This window comes from Nomascus leucogenys, chromosome 12 (assembly GCF_006542625.1).
Source record: "Nomascus leucogenys isolate Asia chromosome 12, Asia_NLE_v1, whole genome shotgun sequence".
In the NCBI taxonomy this organism is placed as follows: Eukaryota; Metazoa; Chordata; class Mammalia; order Primates; family Hylobatidae; genus Nomascus; species Nomascus leucogenys.
In genome coordinates this window covers 47202965-47229858 of record NC_044392.1, presented here as the reverse complement: position 1 = coordinate 47229858, position 26894 = coordinate 47202965, and the positions used below count along the sequence as shown (strand labels likewise).

Here is a 26894-nt window from a genome sequence, read left to right as displayed (position 1 = left end):
AAAGAGGAGAGGCGGCACCCCTCCGGGCTCCACCCCCTGCCCGCCCACCCTTTTGGGCAGGCCAAGGCGGCCAGCCCGGCCTCTGTTCTCTCGGTTTTCCTTTCCTAGCTTAGGCCGGCCTGTCTCTCTCGCTGTTTTCCACAGCCTTTCGGTAACTGTAGCTCCCCTCTTACGACCTTACTCTTCCATTCTGAGGCCAGAGAGGCTGGGGTGAAGGGAAGTAGAGGTTTAACCATGACGACCAGGGGAAGAGAAATTTTAGAGGGATAAGGGGAAGAGAAAAAGAGTTTTGGGAATAAGGGTGAAGGTAGGGAGAGCACTAGAAATTGAAAAAAAACATGGGGTTGAGTTTTGGAGATGCTATTCAACGAAGCTAGAAGATGAGTTATTATCGGTTTCTGGGGCTGAGTAAAAGGCAGTCCTAGAATTTTAATGTTAGTTGTCCAAGCCCTTAGTTCTATGGGTCCCAGTTCCCTTTGAAAAAAGCGGGATGCGCAGAAGTACGTTATTTGTTGAGTCAGTCTGCCCCCTGGTGGAACAGGGTGAAAACGTAAATTAGTTATACAAAATCGGCCCCACCACCCCAACACACACAGCCTACCTAGACACATTCTGGGGCTTCGGTTGGAACGATCTCTCTTATGGGGCCCCATGTGTGATTTCTCTGACCAAATAGCTTAGGAAAACAGAGATTTGAACTAAAAATGTCATTCTTCACGTGGATCTTTTAATATGGCCCACTTAAGGTGCAGTACTCCTGAAATCTCACTCATAGGCCATGAATGTAGCCTTGGTAACCAGGAAGCTGAAATATGGACAGCACGGCTATAAAGAAACAAGTTTGCCGGGCGCGCTGGCTCATGCCTGTAATCCCAGCACTTTGGGAGGCCAAGGCGGGCGGATCACGAGGTCAGGAGATCGAGACCATCCTGGCTAACACAGTGAAACCCCATCTCTACTAAAAATACAAAAAAAAAAAAAAAAAAAAAAAAAAAAAAAAAAAAAAATTAACCGGGCGTGGTGGTGGGCGCCTGCCTGTAGTCCTAGCTACTTGGGAGGCTGAAGCAGGAGAATGGCGTGAACCCGGGAAGCAGAGCTTGCAGTGAGCCGAGATTGCGCCACTGCACTCCAGCCTAGGCGACAGAGCCAGACTCCGTCTCAAAAAAAAAAAAAAAGAAAGAAAGAAAGAAAAAAAGAAACAAGTTTACCTCTGCCTCTAGAAAAAAATTCTTGCCATATGTGTACTGGGGGTGGAAAAAACTACGAAAAACGAAAGAAAGAAAATATTATCTAAGACCCGGTGCGGTGGCTCACACTTGTAATCCCAGCACTTTGGGAGGCCAACGTGAGAGGATCCCTTGAGCCCAGGAGTTCAAGACCAGCCTGGGCAACATAGTGAGACTGCTTCGACAAAACAAAAAAATTAGCCATACATGGTGGTGTGCGCTGTAGTCCCAGCCCTAGCTACTTGCGGGGCAGAAGTGGGCAGATCACTTGAGCCCAAGAGTCCAAGGCTGTAGTGAGCCATGATTATGCCACTGCACTCCAGCCTCGGTGATAGAGTAAGATCCTGTCTCAAAAAAATTTTAATTAATTAATTAATTAATTAATTTTATTTGAGTCAGAGTCTTGCTCTGTCGCCAGGCTGGAGTGCAGTGGTGCAATCTCGGCTCGCTGCAACCTCTGCCTCCCGGATTCAAGCGATTATCGTGCCTCAGCCTCTGGAGTAGCTGGGATTACAGGTGCCCGATACCACGCCCAGCTAATTTTTGTATTTTTAGTAGAGACGGGGTTTCACCATGTTGGCCAGATGGTCTCGATCTCTTGACCTTCTGATCCGCCCGCCTCGGCCTCACAAAGTGCTGAGATTACAGTTGTGAGCCAGCGCGTCCGGCCTATTTTTTTTTTTTAAATTTTTGTTATTTATTTTGAGGTGGAGTTTCGCTCTTGTTGCCTAGGCTGGAGTGCAATGGTGTGATCTGGGCTAACTACAACTTCCGCCTCAGTGGTTCAAGCGATTCTCCTGTCTCAGTCTCGCGAGTAGCTGAAATTACAGGCACCCGCACCACCCCCTGCCAATTTTGTATTTTTAGTAGAGACGAGGTTTCTCCATGTTGGTCAGGCTGGTCTCGAACTCCCGACCTCAGGTGATCCACCCGCCTCTGCCTCCCAAAGGCCTGGGATTACAGGCGTGAGCCACGGCGCCCAGCCTTTATTTTTAGTTTTATTTTATTTTTTGAGACAAAGTTTTGCTCTTGTCACCCAGGCTGAAGTGCAATGGCTCAGTCTCCCGTCACTGCAACCTCCGCCTTTTGGGTTCAAGCGATTCTCCAACCTCAGCTTCCCAAGTAGCTGGGATTACAGGCGCCTGCCACCACGCCCAGCTAAATTTTTTTTTTTTTTTTTTTTGTATTTTTAGTAGAGACGGGGGTTTGACCATGTTGGCCAGGCTGGTCTCGAACTCACGACCTCACGTGATCCGCCCGCCTCAACCTCCCAAAGTGCTGGGATTACAGGCGTGAGCCACCGAGACCGGCAAAGAAAAAATTATTCAAGGGAGTCTCTCTCGAGCCTATTCTGGATGCCTATTGAAAAATTAAAGGCCGGACGTGGTGTCTCACGCCTGTAATCTCAGCACTTTGGGAGACCGAGGCGGGCGGATCACGTGAGGTCAGGAGTTCAATACCAGCTTGGCCAACGTGGTGAAACCCTGTCTCTACTAAAAATACAAAATTAGCCGGGAGTGGCGCCGCATGCCTGTAATCCCAGCTACTCGGGAGGCTGGGGCAGGAGAATCGCTTGAATGCGGGAGGCAGAGGTTGTGGTGAGCCGAGATGGCGCCATCACACTACAGCCTGGGCAACAAGAGCAAAACTGCGTCTAAAAAAAAAAAAAAAAAAGGAGGCATCTTTCACTTATCCCCATCACCTTCAGTGTCCATGCTTGTCCCTTCTCAAGCTAAACTATTCAATCTCCTTTTGTCCATTCTCTCACCTCTCATTATCTCCTTGAGTCTTCCCTATTTCTTTTCACTGACCAAACCAGGTCTCCCGTTTATTTATGTATTTATTTATTTAAGACTGAGTCTTGCTCTGTCACCCAGGCTGGAGTGGATCTGGGTTCACTGCAAGCTCCGCCTCCCAGGTTCATGCGATTCTCCTGCCTCAGCCTCCAGAGTAGCTGGGATTACAGGCGCGTGCCACCACGCCTGGCTAATTTTTGTATTTTTAGTAGGGTTTCACCATGTTGGCCAGGCTGGTCTTGAACTGATGACCTCAGGTGATCCACCCGCCTTGGCCTCCCTAAGTGCTGGGATTACAGGCATGAGCCACCGCGCCCAGCCTAAACTGTTAAATTAAACCAATAGAAAAAGAGTTAAGAATATAGGTATTTAAAAAATAGGACGGAAGTCCCGGACATGGCTCCTTCTCCCTGGTGTTTTCCTCAACCTTTCCTATTTATTAGGCTCCAACTGTCAAGGTATAGCACAAAATTTTAAAAGTGTCCATTTATCCCTGGATAGTGATCAAATTAGCAAGGTAACCCTCTCAACATGGTGACGCATATGTGTCACAACTAACAGTTAAAGACCTTCCGAAAATGTCAGCTCCCTTGTCTCCCCACTGCGGCGGACCAAAGTAGGACCTTCAAAACATGGTGGCACAAGATCCTTGCGTCATTTCCTGTAGTGTGCTCAATATAAGGGGCAGGATTTCCGCTTTTGTTCCTTTCCGGCGGTGACGACCTACCCACACGACAACATGCCTGTGAGTGCTTTGGTCCAGGTTTCGGCTGAGCTCTCGGTGTTCTGTCCGCACGCTCCTCTCACGCTGATTTCGGATCGTAGAGGGTTCTCATTTACCCTCTGCGCTTCTTAGGACATTAACTCCAGGGACCGCAGCGGTCCACGGGCCACCCGCATAGACGGGAGCGGAGAGGAAATAAGATGGCGGCCCAGCTGCGCAGACACCAGGGGCGGCGAGGGGCGAGCTCTCCCCGGTGTGTGACAGTGGGGGCTGTTTTCGACCAACCCATTTTCGCCGTTGGTTTCTAAATCTCTGCATTTCTGTCCCTTTTAGCTCGCAAAGGATCTCCTTCATCCCTCTCCAGAAGAGGAGAAGAGGAAACACAAGAAGAAACGCCTGGTGCAGAGCCCCAATTCCTACTTTATGGATGTGAAATGCCCAGGTGAGGAGACGGCTTGCTGTAGTGGGGAAAACACTGGACCTCAACAGTTGGAAAATGTTGTAGCGTGAGCTGTCTCGTATCCTTGAAGCTGTGCAGCAGCTTCAGTTTCTTCGCCTGTGGAAAATATTTTCCCTGATACTCTTAAAATTTGAATGTATGAGACTGGCAAAGTTTTTCATCTTAGGAGGAGTGATTCATTTCACCGTGATCTCCCATCACATTTCACATAATAATCCCTACGTTTTTTTGTGTTGGGAAACAATGTAATGGATGATGAGTTGAGCGTAAGTGTAGGAAAGATATGGGTGTAATAGAGGAAAAAAATGTTGTCTGCTTTTCTTTCAGGATGCTATAAAATCACCACGGTCTTTAGCCATGCACAAACGGTAGTTTTGTGTGTTGGCTGCTCCACTGTCCTCTGCCAGCCTACAGGAGGAAAAGCAAGGCTTACAGAAGGTAAATGGTTTACTAATGTTGTGATTTGGGGCTTTGAGTTTGCTTTCTAGAAATGGAAACACTTCTCAGGATCTTTCAGTCTTACAGTGACAGAGATCATCTATAATGTAAATTTTTAGACAAGAAGTGTTGGATTTGGTAATTGTTTAAGTAGATACTACGAAAATCTATGTATTAATCTCAAAGCACTACTGTCTAAAGCGGGGATCAATCGGTGATAAAAGGGCTCAAGTTGATAGGAAGTGACCAAAGTGATACAAATGCGCAGGTACCTAAGAGTTGAGAAAAATAAAAGATGTAGCTTTCTGTGGGTGGATCATCGTACATCTGCTTTTGTGGGAGAGGTGGGCAGAATACCTGGACTGATGTCAGCTAATCTCTGAATCTTTTTCCTCCAGGATGTTCCTTCAGGAGGAAGCAGCACTGAAAGCACTCTGAATCAAGATGAGTGGGAAACCATCTCAATAAACGCATTTTGGATAAATCCTGTTTATTGTCTTGTTTAAGTGTTAGGAAGTTCATGTCTCAAGTATTCAGGGGCAACCAGAAAGAGGAGAATATTAGAATCATTTGGGGCACGTAAGTGGCCAAGTACTTTAAAAGGGCCTTTGGGGACATTTTTAACCACCTAGGCTCATTGGGTAAAAATCTTTTTTTTTTAAACTGTGATACTATCTCAAGTGTTGTGTTTGGTGTTTTTTTTTTTTGTTTTTTTTTTTTAAAAGAGATGGAGCCTTGCTCTGTCGCCCAGGCTGGAGTGTAGTGGCGCGATCTGCAACCTCCGCCTCTTGGGTTCAAGCAGTTCTCTGTCTCAGCCTCCCAAGTAGCTGGGATTACAGGTAGCTGCCACCATACCCGGCTAATTCTTGTATTTTTAGTAGAGACAGGGTTTCACCATGTTGGTCAGGCTGGTCTCAAATTCCTGACCTGGTGATCTGCCTGCCTAAGTGCTGGGATTACAGGCGTGAGCCAGCGCACCCGGCCGACAGTTAACTCTACAACACAGTCTGACATACCAGTTTTAAGGAACAGCTTAGGATGCTTTATTTATAGTTCTCAGAAGCGTTATCTGGAAACTTAATGTAGAAGTTGCTGTTAGGCTTCTTGTCGAGGACTAGAAATCTTCATTACCCTGCAGTTGAAAGGAACTTGTCCAAGCAGAGGTTAGTGCCTTATACTCCATAACCAATGTTGCAGCCGACTTTGGGCCAATGGAGGTTGTAGACTCATGAAGTGAGGGGGAGAACTTGTGGAGTTAAAAAAACCTAGAAGAGGAGGGAAAAGTTGAGTGAATTAAACGTGTGTATCTGAGCTTTTCAAAGATGAGGACAGGCTTTTTTACCTGGCTGTGGTGTTCCTAGAGTTGGTACATACACAACTGGAACTGTTTGTATCTTGTTTAGGAAGGCGTTGTATGCTGGAAAAAGGACAAAGGAAATGTCACAAGGCATATCTGAGGAAGGCCTTAAATGGCAAAGTCAACTCTAGAATGAGAATATTGCTAAAAATAATTCTTCAAAATAAGTAATAGTAATGGCACTATTACAGGAAGTTCTTACCCCAATTTAACCCATTTTAGAGTTACTTTTAGCTTTTGGCTGAAAGGGGGAAGTGGCCGGGTGCGGTGGCTCACGCCTGTAATCGCAGCACTTTGGGAGGCTGAGGTGGGCGGATCACGAGGTGAGGAGATCGAGACCATCCTGGCCAACGTGCCACTAAAAATACAAAAATTAGCCAGGTGTGGTGGCAGGTGTCTGTAATCCCAGCTATTCGAGAGGCTGAAGCAGGAGAATCGCTTGAAACTGGGCGGTGGAGGTTGCACCACTTCACGCCAGCCTGGGTGACAATGGGACTCCATCTCAAAAAAAAAATTTTTTTTAGACACACGGTATCACTGGAGTACAGTGGCACAATCATGGCTTACTACCGCCTTGAATTCCCTGGCTCAAGCAATCCTTCTGCCTCAGCTTCCCTAGTAGCTGGGACTAGATGTGTGCCACCACCACACCCAACTAATGTTAAAGTTTGTTTGTAGAGATGGAGTCTCACTGTGTTGCCCAGGCTGGTCTTAAATTCCTAGACTCAAACCATCCTCCCACCTTGGCCTCCCAAAGTGCTAGGATTACAGGCGTGAGCCATTGCACCCAGTCTGTTGTATTACTTGAATTATCCCTAACTATGAATTTCAGCAAAAGTAGCTGAGGGGGACCTTTAATCCACTATGTTACTAGGACTAGCAAGGCTAACTTAGTTTACACTACTTGTTAAAATTATATGTGATAAGCAGCTAATTTTCATCCTTGTTTGTGAAATAAAATGAAGGCAGTTTCATCTGGGCACGGTGGCTGACGCCTGTAATCCCAGCACTTGGGAGGCCGAGGCGGGTGGATCACGAGGTCAGGAGTTCAAGATCAGCCTGGCCAAGATGGCGAAACCCCGTCTCTACTAAAAATACAAAAATCAGTCGGGTGCGGTGGCAGGCGCCTGTAATCCCAGCTACTCGGGAGGCTGAGGCAGGAGAATTGCTTGAACTCGGGCGGCGCAGGTTGCAGTGAGCCAAGATTGCGCCACTGTACTCCAGCCTGGGCGACAGACTTAGACTCCATCTCAAAAAAAACAAAAAAAAGAAAAAAAGGCAGTTTTCATGTCAAAGTCTATGGTATTGAATATAAGGACTCTTTACCTAGGAAGATGAAAGCTGTTGATGCCAGCACTGCAAAGAGGGTCAAGAGCAGGATCTGGTAAGAGCCAGTGAACCGCTTGAGGATGGCGGAATCTTCACAGTGATCTATACATTGGCCATAACAAAACAAGATAATAGTTATTTAATAGCAACCATGGGCAGATGCTGCATTTTTTAAATTTAATTTTTTTTGAGACAGAGTCTTGCTCTCACTCTGTCCCCCAGGCTGGAGGGCAGTGGTGCGATCTCAGCTCACTGCAACCTCCAGCAGATGCTGCATTTTAAAACTTATGACTAAAAATAGTAATAAGAGTATCTGCCAGAAGTATTCAAAACTCAGCCCTCTTAGTAAGAGAAGAGAGCTTCAGGTGTGAACTATACTTGGCTCAACCACCTCTTTTTGACTTCTTCCTATCTCCAGAGTAATAAAACTCTCTGATTCTTGAGCTTGTTATTTCTTCCTCTTAGATTTCAAAGGATGCTTTAAATCCTCTGCTACTTTAAAATGCTGGTTACCACTTCTTCCTCTTCCAGGGACATTGTCTGCAGGCACTCAGAATGGTCCAGCGTTTGACATAACAACGTAGGCTTTCCTACAATACAGCCTCTGACAAAACTAGGCTGTCCCAAACCCTTGGTAATAGAATTGTTTACCTTTATACCAAGAAGGATGGGAAAGCACCAAAATCTGCATGTGGCATGTGCCCAGGCAGGCTTCAAGGGATTCGTGCTGTAAAACCTGAAGTTCTTATGAGATTGTCCAAAACAAAAAACATGTCGGGTTCCACGTGTGCTAAATGTGTTCGCGACTGGATCAAGCGTGCTTTCCTTATCGAGGAGCAGAAAATTGTCGTGAAAATGTTGAAGGCACAAGCACAGAGTCAGCTAAATAAAAAATGAAACTTTTGAGTAATAAAAGTGGAGAAGACTTAAAAAAAAAATGCGGCCTGGCGCAGTGGTTCACATCTGTAATCCCAGCATTTTGGGAGGCCAAGGCGGGTGGATCACGAGGTCAGGAGATCAAGACCATCCTGGTTAACGTGGTGAAACCCCGTCTCTACTAAAAATACAAAAAATTAGCTGGGTGTGGTGGCGTGCACCTGTAGTCCCAGCTACTTGGGAGGCTGAGGCAGGAGAATGGCGTGAATCGAGATCGCTCCACTGCACTCCAGCCTGGGTGACAGAGCAAGACTCTATTTCAAAACAAAACAAAACAAAAACATGCTGTTTACCTTCCCCGTGCACTTCAACCCCAGGTAACATGCTTCCCTTCACTAAACTTGTGATAGTATGCTGATTCCATTTATAATTGTAATCTCTATCTTGAAACATTTTCTTTTCTTTCTTTGTTTTTTTTGAGAGAGAGTCTCTTGCCCAGGCTGGAGTGCAATGGCGCCATCTCAGCTCCCTGCAACCTCTGCCTTCTGGGTTCAAGCAATTATTTTGTCTCAGCCTCCCTAGTAGCTGGCATTACAGGTGCCCACCACCATACCTGACTAACTTTTGTATTTTTAGTAGGGATGAGTTTCACCATTTTGGCCAGGCTGGTCTCCAAACTCCTGACGTCAGGTGATCCACCCGCCTTGGCCTCACAAAGTGCTGGAATTACAGGCGTGAGCCGCTGCACCCAGCCAAAACATTTTTTTTAGATCATCAGTGACCACTTAAATCCACAGTACCTTTGTCCTACTCAGGATGTCATTTTTTGGGAGCACTCTGATTTGTATCTAACCTTATCCTCAATAAAACTTTAGACTTGCCTTTTTTTTTTTTTTTTTTGAGACAAGGTCTCAGGCTGGAGTGCAGTGGTGCAGTCATGGCTTACTGCAGCCTCCTAAGTAACTAGGACTACAGGTGCACACCATCACGTCTTTTTTTTTTTTTTTTTTTTTTGAGACGGAGTTTCACTCTTGTTGCCCAGGCTGGAGTGCAATGGCATGATCTCAGCTCACGGCAACCTCTGCCTCCCAGATTCAAGCAATTCTCCTGCCTCAGCGTCCTTCGTAGCTGGGATTACAGGTGCCCGCCACCACGCCCAGCTAATTTTTGTATTTTTAGTAGAGATGAGGTTTCACCATGTTGGCCAGGATGGTCTCGAACTCCTGACTTCAGGTGATCCAACTACTTCGGCCTCCCAAAGTGGTGGGATTACAGGCATGAACCATCGCGCCGACCTTTTTTTTTTTTTTAACACCTGGATAATTTAAATTTTTTTCTTTAACTTTTAATTTTTGGTAGAGATGAGGTCTCTCTATGTTGCACAGGCTTGTCTTGAACTCCTGACCTCAGGTGATCTGCCCGCCTCAGCTTCCCAAAGTGTTGGGATTACAAGCGTGAGCTACCGCGCCTGGCCTTTTGGCTGTTTTTCTTTTCTTTTCTTTTTTTTTTTTTTTTTTTCCTGAAACAGCCTTTCTTTCTCACCCAGGCTGCAGTGCAGTGGTGAGATCTCAGCTTACTCCATCTCTGCCTTCCAGGCTCAAGGGATCCTCCCACTTCAGCTTCCAGAGTAGCTAGGACTGCAGACCATCACACCTGGCTAATTATTTTGTATTTTTTATAGAGATGAGGTTTTGCCATGTTGCCCAGGCTGGTGATTACTTTATTTGTTTTTTTTTTTTTTTTTTTTTTTTTTTTTTTTTGAGACAGAGTCTTGCTCTGTCCCAGGCTGGAGTGCAGTGGCACTTCGACTCACTGCAACCTCTGCCTCACCGTTCAAGCTATTCTCCTGCCTCAGCCTCCCTGAGTAGCTGGGATTACAGGTGCATGACACTACACCTGGCTATTTTTTTTTTTTTTTTTTTTTTAGTAGAGATGGGGTTTCACCATGTTGGCCAGGCTGGTCTTGAACTCCTGACCTTGTGATCCACCCGCCTCAGCCGTCCAAAGTGCTGGGATTACAGGCATGAGCCACCGAGCCCGGCCGATTACTGTAATTTTTTTTTTTTGAGACGGAGTCTCGCTTTGTCGCCCAGGCTGGAGTGCAGTGGCGCAATCTCGGCTCACTGTAAGCTCCGCCTCCCAGGTTCACGCCATTCTCCTGCCTCAGCCTCTCTGAGTAGCTGGGACTACAGGTGCCCGCCACCACGCCCGGCTAATTTTTTTGTATTTTTAGTAGAGACGGGGTTTCACTGTGGTCTCGATCTCCTGACCTTGTGATCCGCCCGCCTCGGCCTCCCAAAGTGCTGGGATTACAAGCGTGAGCCACCGCGCCCGGCCGATTACTGTAATTTTTAAGTGAGAAATGTTTTTTAAATCTGGCAGTAGGAACATGAATATATCTATGGATTCTTTTTTTTCTCTCTCTATACATTCTGAGAAACTTCTCTAGTAATGAACTATAGAAATGATCCCTGAAAGTATAGTCAATGAATTCTGTTGGTGACAAAAGCACACAATACTGCTGATATTATGATGGTTTGCTGCCTATATTAACAATCAGCGAAAGTGCTAACTTTAAGTTAGTGGTCAATTGAAAATAAAGATGCATGGCAGGGCGCGGTAACTCACGCCTGTAATCCCATCATTTTGGGAGGCCGAGGTGGGTGGATCATTTGAGATCAGGAGTTCGAGACCAGCCTGGCCAACATGGTGAAACCTTGCCTCTACTAAAAATACAAAAATTAGCCGGGCATGGTGGCGGGCACCTGCAATCCCAGCTACTTGGGAGGCTGAGGGAGGAGAACTGCTTGAACCTGGGAGTGGAGGTTGCAGTGAGCTGAGATGGTGCCACTGCACTCCAGACTGGGCGGCAGAGGGAGACTCTGTCTTTAAAAAAAAAAAGGAAAAGGAAAAAGATGCAATTTTTCTCCACTCAGGGTCATGGACACCTTGAATTCTATCTATGGACCTTTGTGGGGATCCATGGTCTCTAGATTTAAAAACTCTGTTCCAATACATTCTGTGATAGTATCTAGAGATACTTTTTTTTTTTTAAATTCCTGAGACAGGGTCTCGTTCTGTCACCCAGGCTGGAGTGCAGTGGTGTGATCAGGCCTCACTGCAACTTCAACCTCCTGGGCTTAGGCAATCCTCCCACCTCAACCTCCTGCTAGGACTTCAGGTGCATGCCACCATGCATGGCTAATTCTTTTGATTTTTAGTAGAGATAAGGTCTTGCTATGTTGCTTAGCCTGGTCTTGAACTCCTGAGCTCAAGCGATCCTCCAGTCTTAGCCTCCCAAAGTGCTAGGATTACTAGCCACTGCACCAGCTGTGCCAGCATCTCAGTTTCCTCAGCTCTTGGGGAATAATACCTACCTCCTAGAGTTAAGAGAATTAAACCAAAAGCATATAAATGTGCTTAAGATAATGATCAATACAAACCAGATGCTCACGTAACGATCAACAAAAATCTATTTCCCATTAGGAGATATACTATAATTTAGCTTAGATCGTTCCCAGTAATTAAGTAGCTTCCCTTGAGGGGTGGGGAAGCGGGCTTGACAAATAAAATATAAGGAGACTGATGGTTCTCTAGCTTTTCTAACACCTTTTCATAACTATTCCCATCCTATCCTAATGTGGCATTATTCCTAAACTAGGTAATGCCTGGAATCAGGATTTGGGAAAGCTAAGTCTTGGTTCTAGGGTTAACATTGGCCCATTGCCTGATGCAAAAAGATTTAAATACTTTTGAAGACAACAAAACATTTATTGATAAGATTGGCCGGGTGCGGTGGCTCACGCCTGTAATCCCAGCACTTTGGGAGGCCGAGTCGGGCAGATCACCTGAGGTCAGGAGTTCAAGACCAGCCTGGCCAACATGGTGAAACCCCATTTCTACAAAAATACAAAAATTAGCAGGGCATGGTGGTGTATGCCTCTAATCCCAGCTACTCGGGAGTCTGAGGCGGGAGAATCGCTTGAACCTGGGAGGTGGAGGTTGCAGTGAGCCGAGATCACGACCTTGCACTCCAGCCTGGGCGACAGAGCAAGACTCGCTCTCAAAAAAAAAAAAAAAAAAAAAAGTTTAAAATAGGGCAAATAGTATACTTACAAAGCTGGCAAACTCGTGTTAAACTGACAACTATTCTTTTTCCTTTTTTTTTTTTTTTTTGAGACAGGGTCTTGCTCTGTCACCAGGCTGGAGTGCAGTGGCACAATCACAGTTCACTGCAGCCTTGAACTCCTGGTCTCAAGCAATCCTCCTGCCTCAGCCTCCCGAGTAGCTGGGACCACAGGTCCATGCCACCATGCCCAGGTAATTTTTTTTTGTACTTTTTTGTTGATACAGATTTTTGCCTTTTTCCCCAGGCTGGTCTCGAACTCCTGAGCTCAAGGGATCTGCCCACCTTGGCCTCCCAAAGTGCTGGAATTACAAGGCATGGGCCATCACGCCTGGCTGACAACTATTCTTAAATATATAAGTTAAATATAAAATTTAGGTAGTGTTAAGAAAGCTACCTAAAGGTTGTATTTTGGGTAGGTTTGGAAGATTCATGCCTCAACTAGTTTGAGTAATCTTGGTCAAGTGGCTGAATGTTTCCCATTAACTAAACTGTGATAACATCTGTCCCCCCTTATCTGTGGGGAATATGTTCCAAGACCCTCAGTGGATGCCGCAGATAATATTGAACCCTCTACGTACTATGTGTTTTCCTTACTGAGTTGAGAACTTCCACTTTTTCACTTAAAGGAAGCACTTTCCAGCTTCTTTTTGGCATACCCGAATTGCAGGCATCACCACTCTTATGCTTTGGAGCCATTATTAAGTAAAATAAGGGTTACTTGAAACAAGCACTGCACTGTGATACCTTGATACCACTTGATTTGATAGTAGAGACTACTACTAAGTGACTAAAGGGCTGATAGTGTATACGGTGTGAACATGCTGGACAAAGAGATGATTCATGGTTGGGGACCAGAGCAGGACAGTGTGAGATTTCCTCATGCTATTTGGAACAGTGCACAATTTAAACCGTTTATTTAAGAAGTTTTTCATTTATTTTTGGACCGTGGTTGACTGTCAGTTAAGTGAAACTCAGAAAGCAAAACTGCAGATGGGGGGTACTAATGTAATACATTCTTTCTTCTTTTCCTCTCTAGATTATAAATATGAATCTCTGATGCTTACCTGCACCCAACTTATCTTTCATAGCCCTCACTACCACTGCCTCACTTTGACTGGTGAGTACACAGGAAATATTGATGAAAACAGGTGATGCCATCTGCTGGAAGGAAGTGAAGTTGACCACTCTTACAGAGTAGATGGCCAGGCCAGGAGTGAGGGGAGAGTGGCTATGGCCAGCGACCACTAGAACTGGGGAGCTGGAGACGACCTTGGAGAAAAGATAAAACCTTTCATTTAAAAGGAAAAAAATCAATTTTGTATCAATATGTTCCAATCTCAAGCATACACAGTACAATAATTGTCAAGATCTGGATTTCTAGCTAGCTAGCCGACAATCAATAAATCATTTACTTTTTTGTTGTTGTTGTTTTGAGAGGCAGTCTCGCTCTGTCACCCAGGCTGGAGTGCAGTGGCGCAATCTTGGCTCCCTGCAACCTCTGCCTCCCAGGTTCAAGCAATTTTCCTGCCTCAGCCTCCCGAGTAGCTGGGACTACAGGTGCCCGCCACCATGCCCAGCTAATTTTTGTACTTTTAGTAGAGAGGAGGTTTCACCGTGTTGGCCAGGATGGTCTTGATCTGTTGACCTTGTGATCCACCCACTTTGGCCTCCCAAAGTGCTGGGATTACAGGCATGAGCCACCGTGCTCGGCCAATCATTTACTTTTTTTACTCCTTTAGGTATGTTGACAAAGCTCATGACCTAGATTTTGGACTCTGGGAGCCTGCCTGGCATTATGAAAGAGATAAGTTTTCTTCATTTGATTTTGTCATTCCTATGGTAATTTTTATTAGGTCACTCAGTAACTTCTTTTGCCCTTGAAGTGAGAATGAAAACTATCTTTTCAAATTCCTGATCTCTTGTTCTGTTTTGGTTCAGTTCTTAACATACCTCTAGCTTCCTAAGAACTCTGTCCACTCCCAGTACTCTTATCTCCCCGATATCTTGTTTGTGGCTAAGAACCAATTCTGACTGGTTAATATAAAAGGCTGGGATGAAAGGAATGAGGATTCGTTGCATTCCATTCTTGCTACGTTCACTGACCAGTGTAGCCCACCCATAGACTGAGGTGTCAGCCACACTGAGGGCCTGTAGCAGCTCCTCTGACTGCAGTCGAACCTTGATTATGCAGACATAAACCCCTGGAAAAAAAAAAAAAGAGGAAAAACTGAGCAGGAAGGTTCAGAGGCTCTATTGAGCCAACTGAATTAGGATAGGAAGGAAAAATTGTGACATACAAATTCAGCAAAAGAGAAAATGTGAATTTAGTTTTGAGTATTCAATATCAGCACAATATTGGCCACTATAAGGAGGATACGAAATAAAAAGAAAAACAGTCCTAGAGAAACCACAACTGAACTTGTTTACTGAGAATACCATTCTTTCTTTTTTTTGGAGACAGGGTCTCACTCTGTCGTGCAGGCTAGAGCACAGTGGCGCGATCATGGCATTTTGCAGCCCTGACCTTCCAGGCTCCGGCGATCCTCCCACCTCAGCCTCCTGAGTAGCTGGGACTACAGGCATGAGCCACTGTGCCTGGCTAATTTTTGTATTTTTAGCTGAGGTGGGCGGATCACAAGGTCAAGAGTTCGAGACCAGCCTGGCCAACATGGTGAAACCCCATCTCTACTAAAAATACAAGGATTAGCTGGGTGTGATGGTGGGTACCTGTAATCCCAGCTACTTGGGAGACTGATGCAGGGAAATTGCTTGAACCCAGGAGATGGAGGTTGCAGTGAGCTGAGATCACACCACTGCATTCCAGCTTGGGGACAGAGCAAGACTCCGTCTCGAAAAAAAAAAAATTTATATTTTTTATAGAGATGGGGCTTCACTATGTTGCCCAGGCTGGTCTCAAACTCCTGGGCTCAAGCGATCCTCCTGTCTTGGCCTCCCAAAGTGCTGGGTTTACAGGTGTGAGAAACCGCTCCCTGGCTAAGAATACCATTCTTATTCAACATGTCCGGGAGTATTAAATGATATAACACAAGCAGGGCAATTAAGAGCTGGGGATATAGAATAAAGTAGTCAGTGCTGGTGAACTCAGGAAAGGGTTTGTGAAAGAAAGACAAGCTTTGAGCATCATTAATAACTTATGTATCAGACCACCTCTTGGTGTCATTATTTTTATCAATGGTAGGAGCTGTTTTTCCAGTTACCCATGCTTAATCCTTAGCTGTCTTTTTTTTTTTTTTTTTTAAAGAGACAGAATTTCACACTGTTGCCCAGGCTGGAGTGCAGTGGTGCAATTCTACCTCACTGCAGCCTTAAACTCCTGGGCTCAAGTAATCCTCCCACCTCAGCCTCCCATGCAGCTAGGACTCCAGGCATGTGCCACCATGCCTGGCTAATTTTTAATTTTTATTTATTGTTATTATTATTATTTTATATATATTTTTGAGACGGAGTCTCACCTGTTGCCCAGGCTAGAGTGCAGTGGCGCAATCTCAGCTCACTGCAAGCTCTGCCTCCCGGGTTCACGCCATTCTCCTGCCTCAGCCTCCCAAGTAGCTGGGACTACAGGCACCCGCCACCACATCCGGCTAATTTTTGTATTTTTAGTAGAGACGAGGTTTTACCTTGTTAGCCAGGATGGTCTCGATCTCCTGACCTTGTGATCCTCCCACCTTGGCCTCCCAAAGTGCTGGGATTACAGGCGTGAGCCACCATGCCTGGACTGTTTATTATTTTTGTAAAGACAGAGTCTTGCTCTTGCCCAGGCTGGAGTGCAGTGGCACGATCACAACTCACTGAAACCTTGAATTCTTGGGCTCAAGCAATCTTCCTGCCTCAGAGCTAGGGCTACAGGTGCGCGCCACCATGCCTGGCTATTTTATTTTTTGAGAGACAAGGTCTTGCTATGTTGCCCAGGCTGGTTTCAAACTCCTGGGCTCAAGTGATCCTCCTGCTTCAGCTTCCTAAAACATTGGGATTATAGGCATGAGCCACTGCACCTGGCCTTAGTTGTCTTTACATCCTTTCCTTCATCCCTATATCCAATCATTTCCAAATCTTGCTAACTCCTCCTCTGAAATGTCTCTGACATCTGCCCCTTCTTAGTATTTCTCTATTAGTCTGGTCTAGACCCTTATCAATGCATGCTTGGATTATTGCAATTGGATAATTATGGATAATTAGTCTGGTCTAGACCCTTATTAGTCTGGTCCAGACCCATTAGTCTGGTCTAGACCCTTATCAATTCATGCTTGCATTATTGCCCCTTCACAGGTACCCTTGCCTGTTATTCCGCTTTTCTTTTTTTTTGAGATGGAGTCTCACTCTGTTTCCCAGGCTGGAGTGCAGTGGCGTGATCTTGGCTCACTGCAAGCTCCGCCTCCTGGGTTCATGCCGTTCTTCTGCCTCAGCCTCCCGAGTAGCTGGGACTACAGGAGCCCACCACCACGCCCGGCTAATTTTTTTGTATTTTTAGTGGAGACGGGGTTTCACCATGTTAGCCAAGATGGTCTCGATCTCCTGACCTCGTGATCTGCCCGCCTCGGCCTCCCAAAGTGCTGGGATTACAGGCGTGAGCCACTGCGCCGGGCCTTCTTTTTTTTTTCTTTTGAGATGAAGTCTCACTGTGTTGCCCAGGCTGGAGTGCAGTGGTGGGATCTCAGCTCACTTCAAGCTCTGCCTCCTTGGTTCAAGTGATTCTCCTGCCTCAGCCTCCCACGTAGCTGGGATTACAGGCGCCCGACTAATTTTTGTATTTTTAGTAGAGGCAGAGTTTCACCATGTTGGCCAGGCTGGTCTTGAACTCCTGACCTCAAATAATCCGCCCACCTCAGTCTCCCAAAGTGCTGGGATTATAGACGTGAGCCACCGTGCCCTGCCGTTATTCCTCTTTTCTTTCTTTGAGACAGGTTCTCCATCTGTTGCCCAGGCTGTAGTGCAGTGGTGTGATCATGGCTCACTGCAGCCTTGAACTCTTGGGCTCAAGGGATTCCCCCACCTTGGCCTCCTGAGTAGCTGGGATTACAGGCATGAGCCACTGTGGCCAGGCTATTCCTCTTTTCTTTTTTCTTTTCTTTTCTTTTCTTTTTTTTTTGAGATGGAGTCTCACTCTATCGCCCAGGCTAGAGTGTAGTGGTGTAATTTTGGCTCACTGCAACCTCCACCTCCTGGGTTCAAGCAGTTCTCCTGCCTCAGCCTCCTGAGTAGCTGGGATTACAGGCGTGTGCCACCACGCCCAGTTAATTTTTGTATTTTTAGTAGAGACGGGGTTTCACCATGTTGGTCAGGCTGGTCTCAACTCCTGACCTTGTGATCCACCCTCCTCGGCCTCCCAAAGTGCTAGGATTACAGGCATGAGCCACTGTGCCCAGCCTCCTCTTTTCTGTTTCTTATCCATTCTATATACTGCCACTAAATCCTTAAAAACTGCCTTCATTCTTTATTTTTCTTTTTTTTGAGATGGAGTCTTGTCTGTCGCCCAGGCAAGATGGAGTGCAGTGGTGCGATCTCAGCTCACTGCAACCTCCACCTCCCAGGGTCAAGCAATTCTCCTGCCTCAGCCTCCCGAGTAGCTGGGACTACAGGCGTGAGCCACCAGGCCTGGCTAATTTTTGTATTTTTCGTAGAGTCAGGGTTTCACCACATTGGCCAGGCTGGTCTTGAACTCCTGACCTCAGGTGATCCACCACTTTGGCCTCTCAAAGTGCTTGGATTACAGGCGTGAGCCACCGCGCCCAGTGTTTGTTTGTTTGTTTGTTTGTTTGTTTTTTGAGACGGAGTTTTGCTCCCGTTGCCTAAGCTGGAGTGCAATGGTGCGATTTCAGCTCACCGCAACCTCTGCCTCCCGGGTTCAAGTGATTCTCCTGTCTCAGCCTCCCGAGTAGCTGGGATTACATGCATGCACCATCACGTCTGGCTAATTTTGTATTTTTGTATTTTTTTCTTTTCTTTTTTTTGAGACAGAGTTTTGCTCTTATTGCCCAGGCTGGAGTGCAATGGCGTGATCTCGGCTCACTGCAATCTCTGCCTCCAGGGTTCAAGCGATTCTCCTGCCTGAGCCTCCTGAGTGGCTGGGATTACAGGCATGCGCCACCACACCTGGCTAATTTTGTAATTTTAGTAGAGACGGGTTTCTCCACATTGGTAAGGCTGGTCTTGAACTCCCGACCTCAGGTAATCTGCCCACCTCAGTCTCCCAAAGTGTTGGGATTACAGGCATGAGCCACTGCGCTCCGCCCTAATTTTGTATTTTTAGTAAAGACGGGGTTTCTCCATGTTGGTCATGCTGGTCTTGAACTCCCAACCTCAGGTGATCCGCCTGCCTCAGACTCCCAAAGTGTTGGGATTACAGGTGTGAACCACCCCACCTGGCCAAAAACTGCCTTCATTTTTATTTTATTTATTTATTTATTTATTTAGACAGCGTCTTGCTCTGTCACCAAGGCTAGGGTGTAGTGGCACTATCATGGCTCACTGCAGCCTCAACCTCCTGGGCCCAAGTGATTTTATCTTATTTTTGGAAAAAAAAAACAAACTAAACCAAAACTAAAACAAACTTCTCTAGGGCCCTATATTGCCTGGAATGTCCTGTTCTCTTCACATCTAGTTCACTCTTAGTAGTACTTCTAAAGGTCATTCCCTCTGTAAAACGTTACTTATTTTTGCCTCTAGGTTTCATGTAGATACTCCTCCTTTCTTTCTGCTTTATTTTTATTTATTTATTTATTTTTCTGTGATGGAGTCTCACTCTTATCGCCCAGGCTGGAGTGAAGTGGCGCGATCTCGGCTCACTGCAACCTCTGCCTCCTGGGTTCAAGCAATTCTCCTGCTTCAGCCTCCCGAGTAGCTGGGACTACAGGCATGTGCCACCACGCCCGGCTAATTTTTGTATTTTTTAGTAGAGATGGGGTTTCACCATGTTGGCCAGGCTGGTCTCAAACTCCTAACCTTGGCTGATCTGCCTGCCTCGGCCTCTCAAACTGCTGGGATTACAAGCGTGAGCCACCGTGCCTGGCCTCTTTCTGCTTTCTTACCATGCCATATATATATATATATATATACACACATACATACACATGCATATATATACACATATACACGTGTGTGTATACATATATGTATACATACATATATGTATGTTGCATATATACATATATGATACATACATATATGTATGTTGCATATATACATATATGATACATACATATATGTATGTTGCATATATACATATATGATACATACATATATGTATGTTGCATATATACATATATGATACATACATATATGTATGTTGCATATATACATATATGATATATACATATATACATATGTGTGTATATATACATATATACATATGTGTGTGTGTGTATATATATATATATATATTTTTTTTTTTTTGAGATGGAGTTTCGCTCTTTGGCCCAGGCTGGAGTGCAGTGGCGTGATCTTAGCTCACTATAACCTCCTTCTTCTATTTCAAGTGATTCTCCTGCCTCAGCCTCCCAAATAGCTGGGATTACAGGCGCCTGCCATTATGCCCGGCTAATTTTTGTATTTTTAGTAGAGACGGGGTTTCACCATGTTAGCCAGGCTGGTCTCAAACTCCTGACCTCAAGTGATCTGCCCACCTCGGCCTCCCAAAATGCTGGATTACAGGTGTTAGCTACTGCGCCAGGCCTACACATATATTTTTGAGACAGATTTTCGCTCTTGTTGCCCAGGTTGGAGTGCAATGGTGCCATCTTGGCTCACCGCAACCTCCACTTCCTGGGTTCAAGTGATTCTCTTGCCTCAGCCTCCCTAGTAGCTGGGATTACAGGCATGTGCCACCACACTTGGCTAATTTTGTATTTTTAGTAGAGGCCAGGTTTCTCCATGTTGGTGAGGCTGGTCGTGAACTCCTGACCTCAGGTGATCCACCCGCCTCAGCCTCCCAAAGCGCTGGGATTACAGGCGTGAGTCATCGCGCCCGGCCTATATATTTTTTCTATTTATTTATTTATTTATTTATTTATTTATTTATTTATTGAAACAGAGTCTCACTCTGTTGCCCAGGCTGGAGTGCAGTGGCGCGATCTCGGCTCACTGCAAGCTCCACCTCCCGGGTTCACACCATTCTCCTGCCTCTGCCTCCTGAGTAGCTGGGACTACAGGCGCCCGCCAACACGCCCAGCTAATTTTTTGTATTTTTTTAGTGGAGATGGGGTTTCACCGTATTAGCCAGGATGGTCTCTGTCTCCTGACCTCGTGATCCGCCTGCCTCGGCCTCCCAAAGTGCTGGGACCACAGGCGTAAGCCACCGCGCCCGGCCTTACTTATTTATTTTTGAGACGGAGTCTTGCTCTGTTGCCTAGGCTGGAGTGCAGTGGCACGATCTTGGCTCACTGTAACCTCTGCCTCCTGGATTCAAGTGATTCTCCTGCCTCAGCCTCCCAAGTAGCTGGGACTACAGGTGACTGCCACCATGCCTGGCTAATTTTTGTATTTTTAGCAGAGATGGGGTTTCACCATGTTGGCCAGGCTGGTCTCAAACTACTGACCTCAAGTGATTTGTCCGCCACGACCTCCCAAAGTGCTGGGATAATGAGTGTGAGCCACTGCACCTGGCCTGATTTATTTTTTCATCAATAAATTGAAGTCACAAACATGTATGTGTCTACCCTGTAACTCATCACCTGGTAGGGTAACACTAAAAGTTAAAAGCTTTAGGCTGGACATGGTGGTTCATGCCTATAATCCCAGCACTTTGGAAGGCCGAGGTGGATCACTTGAGGCTAAGAGTTTGAGACCAGCCTGAGCAACATAGGGAGACCCTGTCCCTACACAAACAAACAAACAAACAAAATAAATAAAGAAACAAAAATGGCTGGGCACGGTGGCTCACGCCTGTAATCCCAACAACTTTGGGATGCTGAGGCGGGCGGATCACGAGGTCAGGAGTTCAAGACCAGCCTGACCAACATTGTGAAACCCCATCTCTACTAAAAATACAAAAGTTATCTGGGTGTGGTGACACGCGCCTGTAATCCCAGCTACTCAGGAGGCTGAGGCAGGAGAATAGCTTGTAACCGGGAGGCAGAGGTGTAGTGAGCTGAGATCGTGCCACTGCACTCCAGTCTGGGAGACAGAGTGAGGCTCCGTCTCAAAAACAAAACAAAACAAAAAAACAAACAAACCAAAAATTACTTTTCTTTGTAACTCCACATCTTCTCCTGCTATCAGGTATTATAAACAGTTTGCTGAACGAATCTTCCTTCAGTGGTTGCTCATGACCCAAACCATTCAGACTGCCTGATCTAGCATTAGAGGTTCTCTCATGATGAAGCACTACCTTATTTATACCTTACTTTTTTTTTTTTTTTTTGAGATGAAGTCTTGCACTGTCGCCCAGTCTGGAGTGCAGCAGTGTGATTTTGGCTCATTGCAACGTCCATCTCCCGGTTCAGGCAATTCTCCCTGCCTCAGTCTCCCCAATAGTTGGGATTACAGGTGCCTCCCACCACGCCTGGCTAATTTTTGTATTTTTCGTAGAGATGGGGTTTCGTCATGTTGGCCAGGCTGGTCTCCGAAGCCCTGACCTCAGGTGATCCGCCTGCCTCGGCCTCCCAAAGTACTAGGATTACAGGTGTGAGCCACTGCGCCCGGCCCTATACCTTATATTTGATATGAATCCTTTCATTTTTAGATAAGCTGATTTTACATAAAGTCATCCTAACATCATGCCTATTTCCACTTTCCACTTGTTAATCCTATTCTTTTATTTGGAATATCTTTCAATTCAACAAAACATCCAAACACTGTGCTACATGCTGGGAATGCAAGATAAATGAGACACAATGCAGAGCCTCACAGAGTTAATGGGGACTAACAAGAAAATAGTAAATTATAATAGAAAAGCACAGGGTATTCTAGGAGGCATGTGTTAAAACTTATTTGAATAGGGCTGGGGGCAGTGGCTTAACACCTGTAATTCCAGCACTTTGGGAGGCTGAGGCAGGAGGATTGCTTGAGGCCAGGAGTTTGAGACCAGCCTGGGCAATATAGGAAGATCATGTCGCTCTTAAAAAAAAAAAAAAAAAAAAAAAGGCATGATGGCATGTGCCTGTAGTCCTAGCTACTCAGGAAGCTAAGGCAGGGAGATTGCTTGAGTCTAGGAGTTTAAGGTTACAATGAGCTATGATCACACCATTTCACTCCAGCCTTAGGCAACACAGCAAGACCCTGTCTCAAAAAAAAAAAAAAAAGAGTTGAATGGGTTGAACAAAAATGTTGCCTGAGAAAGATTCCATAGTTACATATCAGATGAAACTACAGATATAAATGCAATCCAATAAGAATGGGACAATCATACAAATAGATAAACAGAATGGGGAAACCAGATTCAACTGGTGTAACCTACCTTTCTCCATACTGAAATCTGAATGGACATGAAAGACTTTACTTGCTGGAATGTCTAGCAAAGTATTACTGAACTGTACATGGCACAGCATGAGGGTCGCTGGAAGAAGTACTTTTGTAATGGCCAAGGCCTGGTTTGGGGTACAGAATCCTGAAAAGCAGAAAAGAGGTAAATAGCTTTGTCACTAACAAGAATTTGTAAAAAGAGAGACCATTATATGGAGGCAGTTTTGGAGCATAAAAAAACATAAGCAAGAAAGAGGGTCAATTATGGCTGGTTTGCCCACTTCTGCTTCAATCAAGGTGAAAGAATAGTGTGAGACCCTCGCATTCTAATTTGTGAATGACTACAGTGGGGCGTCCATTGTCAATATCATACATAGGTGGTATCTTTTTTCAAAGACTTTGAAAAATCTTTGAGATGAAGTCTTGCTCTGTCGCCCAGTCTGGAGTGCAGTGGTGTAATTTTGGCTCGTTGCAACTTCCATCTCCCGGTTCAGGCAATTCTCCCTGGCTCAGTCTCCCCAGTAGTTGGGATGACAGGTGCCTCCCACCACGCCTGGCATCAGTGGGAGTCAGACAGATTACAGGGAAGTTAGAAATCTATTAAAAATAGGCCAGGCGCGGTGGCTTACACTTGTAATCCCAGCACTTTGGGAGGCTGAGGCAGGCGGATCACCTGAGGTCGGGAGTTCGAGACCGGCCTGACCAACATGGAGAAACCCTGTCTCTACTAAAAATACAAAATTAGCTGGGAGTGGTGGCGCATGCCTGTAATCCCAGCTACTCGTGAGGCTGAGGAAGGAGAATTGCTTGAATTCAGGAGGCAGAAGTTGCAGTGAGCCGAGATTGTGCCACTGCACTCTAGCCTTGGCAACAAGAGCGAAACTCCATCTCAAATAAATAAATAAATAAATAAATAAATAAATAAAAATAAAGCAGTACAGTTGGGAGGTAGCTTTTAGGTCTAGGAGAATTTGTTTTTCATATACAATGTTGTAATACAATTACAATATAATTCAAGCCCTGAGTCCCTAGAACTTCATCACAAGTGGTGCCTTAAGAGGAATCATATAGACAGCAAGAAGTGGACTGTTATTATCATTGGGTCAGCTGCAATGAGTGGCATTCTTTTTGAAAAATCATTAGCAAAATCAAAGGGACTGATGCATGAGGTTTCTCAATAAAATAAGTAGTGATTTTAGAAAGATTCTGGGGAATAAAACGTCAGTCTGTTGGCCAGGCATGGTGGCTCACGCTTGTAATCCCAGCACTTTGGGAGGTCGAGGCGGGCGGATCACCTGAGGTCAGGAGTTCAAGACCAGCCTGGCCAACATGGTGAAACCCTGCTTCTACCAATAATACAAAAGTTAGCTAGGCATGGTGGCGCATGCCTGTAGTCTGCGCTACTTGAGGGGCTGAGGCAGGAGAATTGCTTGAACCCAGAAGGCGGATGTTGCGGTGAGCCGAGATCACACCACTGCACTCCAGCCTGGGCAACAGAACAAGGCTCCATCTCAAAAATAAAAAAGATAGTCTGTTTATAAAATCATAATTTGGACAACAGTGGGTGAATATGTTATGAAGAAACATTTAGTATTTTTTGTCTATAAAAGAACTTGGGAAATTTTAAAGATAAAATATTATTTACTTATTTATCTATCTTTGTATTTATAATAAAATTAAATAGCTAATTTGAAAAAATATGTTAAATGCTTGAAGGCAAATAGAATTCAAATTCTCTTTTTTTTTTTTTTTTTTTTTGAGATGGAGTCTTGCTCTGTCGCCCAGAGTGCAGTGGCACGATCTCAGCTGACTGCAACCTCTGTCTCCCGGGTTCAAGCAATTCTCCTGCCTCAGCCTCCCGAGTAGCTGGGATTACAGGCATCTGCCACTGCACCGGGCTAATTTTTGTATTTTTAGTGGAGACAGGGTTTCACCATCTTAGCCAGGCGGGTCTCGAACTCCTGACCTCATGATCCACCCGCCTTGGCTTCCCAAAGTGCTGGGATTACAGGTGTGAGCCACCACGCCCAGCCATCTCTATTTTTTATTTTTATTTTTTTTGAGAGATGGGGTCTTGCTTTGTTGCCCAGGCTGGTCTCAAACTCCTGGCCTCAAGCGATCCTCCCACCACAGCCTCCTAAATAATTGGGATTACAGGCATGAGCCACCACTCCAGAGTCCTAAAATTATGTTTTTTTTTTTTTTTTTTTTTTGAGATGGAGTCTCACTCCGTCACCCAGGCTGGAGTCCAGTGGTGCGATCTCGGCTCACTGTAACCTCCGCTTCCCAGGTTTAAGCAATTATCTTGCCTCAGCCTCCAAGTAGATGGGATTACAGGCACACGCCACCACACCCAGCTAGTTTTTGTATTTTTAGTAGAGATGGGGTTCACCATGTTGGTCAGGCTGGTCTTGAACTCCTGGTCAGGCTGGTCTTGAACTCCCGACCTCAGGTGATGTGCCTGCCTCGGCCTCCCAAAGTGCTGGGATTACAGGTGTGAGCCACCTCGCCTGGCCTAAAATTTGTATTTTTAAAACTAGAAAGACAAGAGTGACTAGGATGAGCCTATTTTAAAACCTTAGTCTAGTCATAATTTCTAAGGTCTCATAGAGCTCTATGATTTATTTGTCAAGATGGAGTCAGTTTTGAAATAAAAAGAAAATCTGGATTACTAATCCGAAGGGATAAATGAATTGAGGGAAAACAAGAAAGGTAGGAACAATCACTGAAACCATGAAGAGATTCCTGACCTTTAAGATTGACACCATTTCTGCCAGTGGTGATGAAGAGCTTGAATACAGTTGAATTGAGGGTATTGGTGAGATAAGTCTTGAGGTCATAACTGAGCATTAATCTTGATGATGCATTGACCACCACCTGTCAGCAAATCAAAGGAAAATCTGCACCTAAGTTCCTAGAGAATCTGATTCCTTCCGGATCCACCCCTCGTAACTTATTTAACCAAAAGTATCTGTTTCACACAAGTACAAATTCCATCTCATGACCATATATTTGAGAACAACAAAATCTGTTTGCCTTTGAAGACAAAATATCTTTTTTTTTTTGAGTCAGAGTCTTGCTCTGTCACCCAGGCTGGAGTGCAGTGGCATGATCATGGCTGACTGAAGCCTCAAATTCCTAGGCTCAAGCAATCCTCCTGCCTCAGCCTCTAGAGAAGCTGGGACTACACGTATGTGTCACCATGCCTAACCAACGAAAGACGGGGTCAGCCGGGCGCGGTGGATCACGTCTGTAATCCCAGCACTGGGAGGCCGAGGCGGGTGGATCACCTGAGGTCAGGAGTTCCAGACTGGCCTGACCAACATGGAGAAACCCCGCCTCTACTAAAAAAACACAAAATTAGCCGGGCTTGGTGGTGCATGCCTGTGATCCCAGCTACTCGGGAGGCTGAGGCAGGAGAATCGCTTGAACCTGGGAGGCGGAGGTTGCAGTGAGCCGAGATTGCGCCATTACACTCCAGCCTGGGCAACAAGAGCGAAACTGTGAATCAAAACAACAACAACAACAACAAAAAAAGACGGGGTCTTGGCCAGGCACGGTGGCTCAGAGCGAGACTCTGGAAAAAAAAAAAAAAAAAAAAGACGGGGTCTCATTATGTTGCCCCAGGTGGTCTCGAACTCCTGGCTGCAAGCCATCCTTCCACCTTGGCCTCCCAAAGTGCTGAGATTACAGAAATAAACTACCATGCCCAGCCCAAAATAACATTTTTTCTTTTTCTTTTTTTTTTTTTTTTTTTGAGATGGAGTCTCGCCCTGTCAGCCAGGCTGGAGCGCAGTGGCGCTATCTCGGCTCACTGCAAGCTCCGCCCACTGGGTTCACGCCATTCTCCTGCCTCAGCCTGTCGAGTAGCTGGGAATACAGGCGCCCGCCACCACGCCCGGCTAATTTTTTGTATATTTAGTAGAGACGGGGTTTCACCGTGTTAGCCAGGATGGTCTCGATCTCCTGACCTCGTGATCCACCTGCCTCGGCCTCCCAAAGTGCTGGGATTACAGGCGTGAGCCACTGCGCCTGGCCTTAAAATAACATTTTTTCTAGAAGGAAGTCTTGGGTCCAATTATTCCTTCAGACATATCTTCCCTTTGTATGACTCCCTATTAAAATGCCTTTGAGGCCAGGTGC

General features: G+C 45.7%; 2 protein-coding genes and 2 pseudogenes across 4 annotated transcripts in view; 2 read left to right on the top strand and 2 right to left on the bottom strand.

The window, feature by feature from the left end:
- The first annotated feature begins 3717 nt into the window (after nt 1-3717).
- Nucleotides 3718-5128, top strand: RPS27 (ribosomal protein S27). 2 transcript variants are annotated; one of them, XM_012510964.1, is made up of 4 exons: nt 3718-3767; nt 4080-4188; nt 4534-4644; nt 5043-5128. In XM_012510964.1, exons 1-4 carry the CDS (start codon nt 3762-3764, stop codon nt 5069-5071), a joined length of 255 nt encoding a protein of 84 aa, XP_012366418.1. In that variant the 5' UTR covers nt 3718-3761; the 3' UTR covers nt 5072-5128. The 2 variants fall into 2 exon arrangements, with proteins under 2 accessions (XP_012366418.1, XP_030680331.1); XM_030824471.1 differs by having other exon boundaries at nt 3728-3999.
- A 535-nt stretch (nt 5129-5663) lies between these two features.
- Nucleotides 5664-26894, bottom strand: part of NUP210L (nucleoporin 210 like) — a 150246-nt gene continuing 129015 nt past the window's right edge. Inside the window, exons 34-40 of one of the 2 annotated variants that reach the window (XM_030824444.1) lie at nt 25502-25628; nt 22747-22896; nt 14286-14536; nt 13400-13604; nt 7328-7432; nt 5987-6061; nt 5664-5909 (exon numbers count right to left, since the gene is read on the bottom strand). In XM_030824444.1, coding sequence (XP_030680304.1) covers nt 5809-5909; nt 5987-6061; nt 7328-7432; nt 13400-13604; nt 14286-14536; nt 22747-22896; nt 25502-25628 — 1014 coding nt within the window. In that variant the 3' untranslated portion in view covers nt 5664-5808. The remainder of the gene's footprint in view (nt 5910-5986; nt 6062-7327; nt 7433-13399; nt 13605-14285; nt 14537-22746; nt 22897-25501; nt 25629-26894) is intronic. The other variant, XM_030824445.1, reaches the window with a different exon arrangement.
- On the top strand, nt 7886-8227 carry LOC101177714 (annotated as a pseudogene).
- On the bottom strand, nt 10605-10693 carry LOC115837679 (annotated as a pseudogene).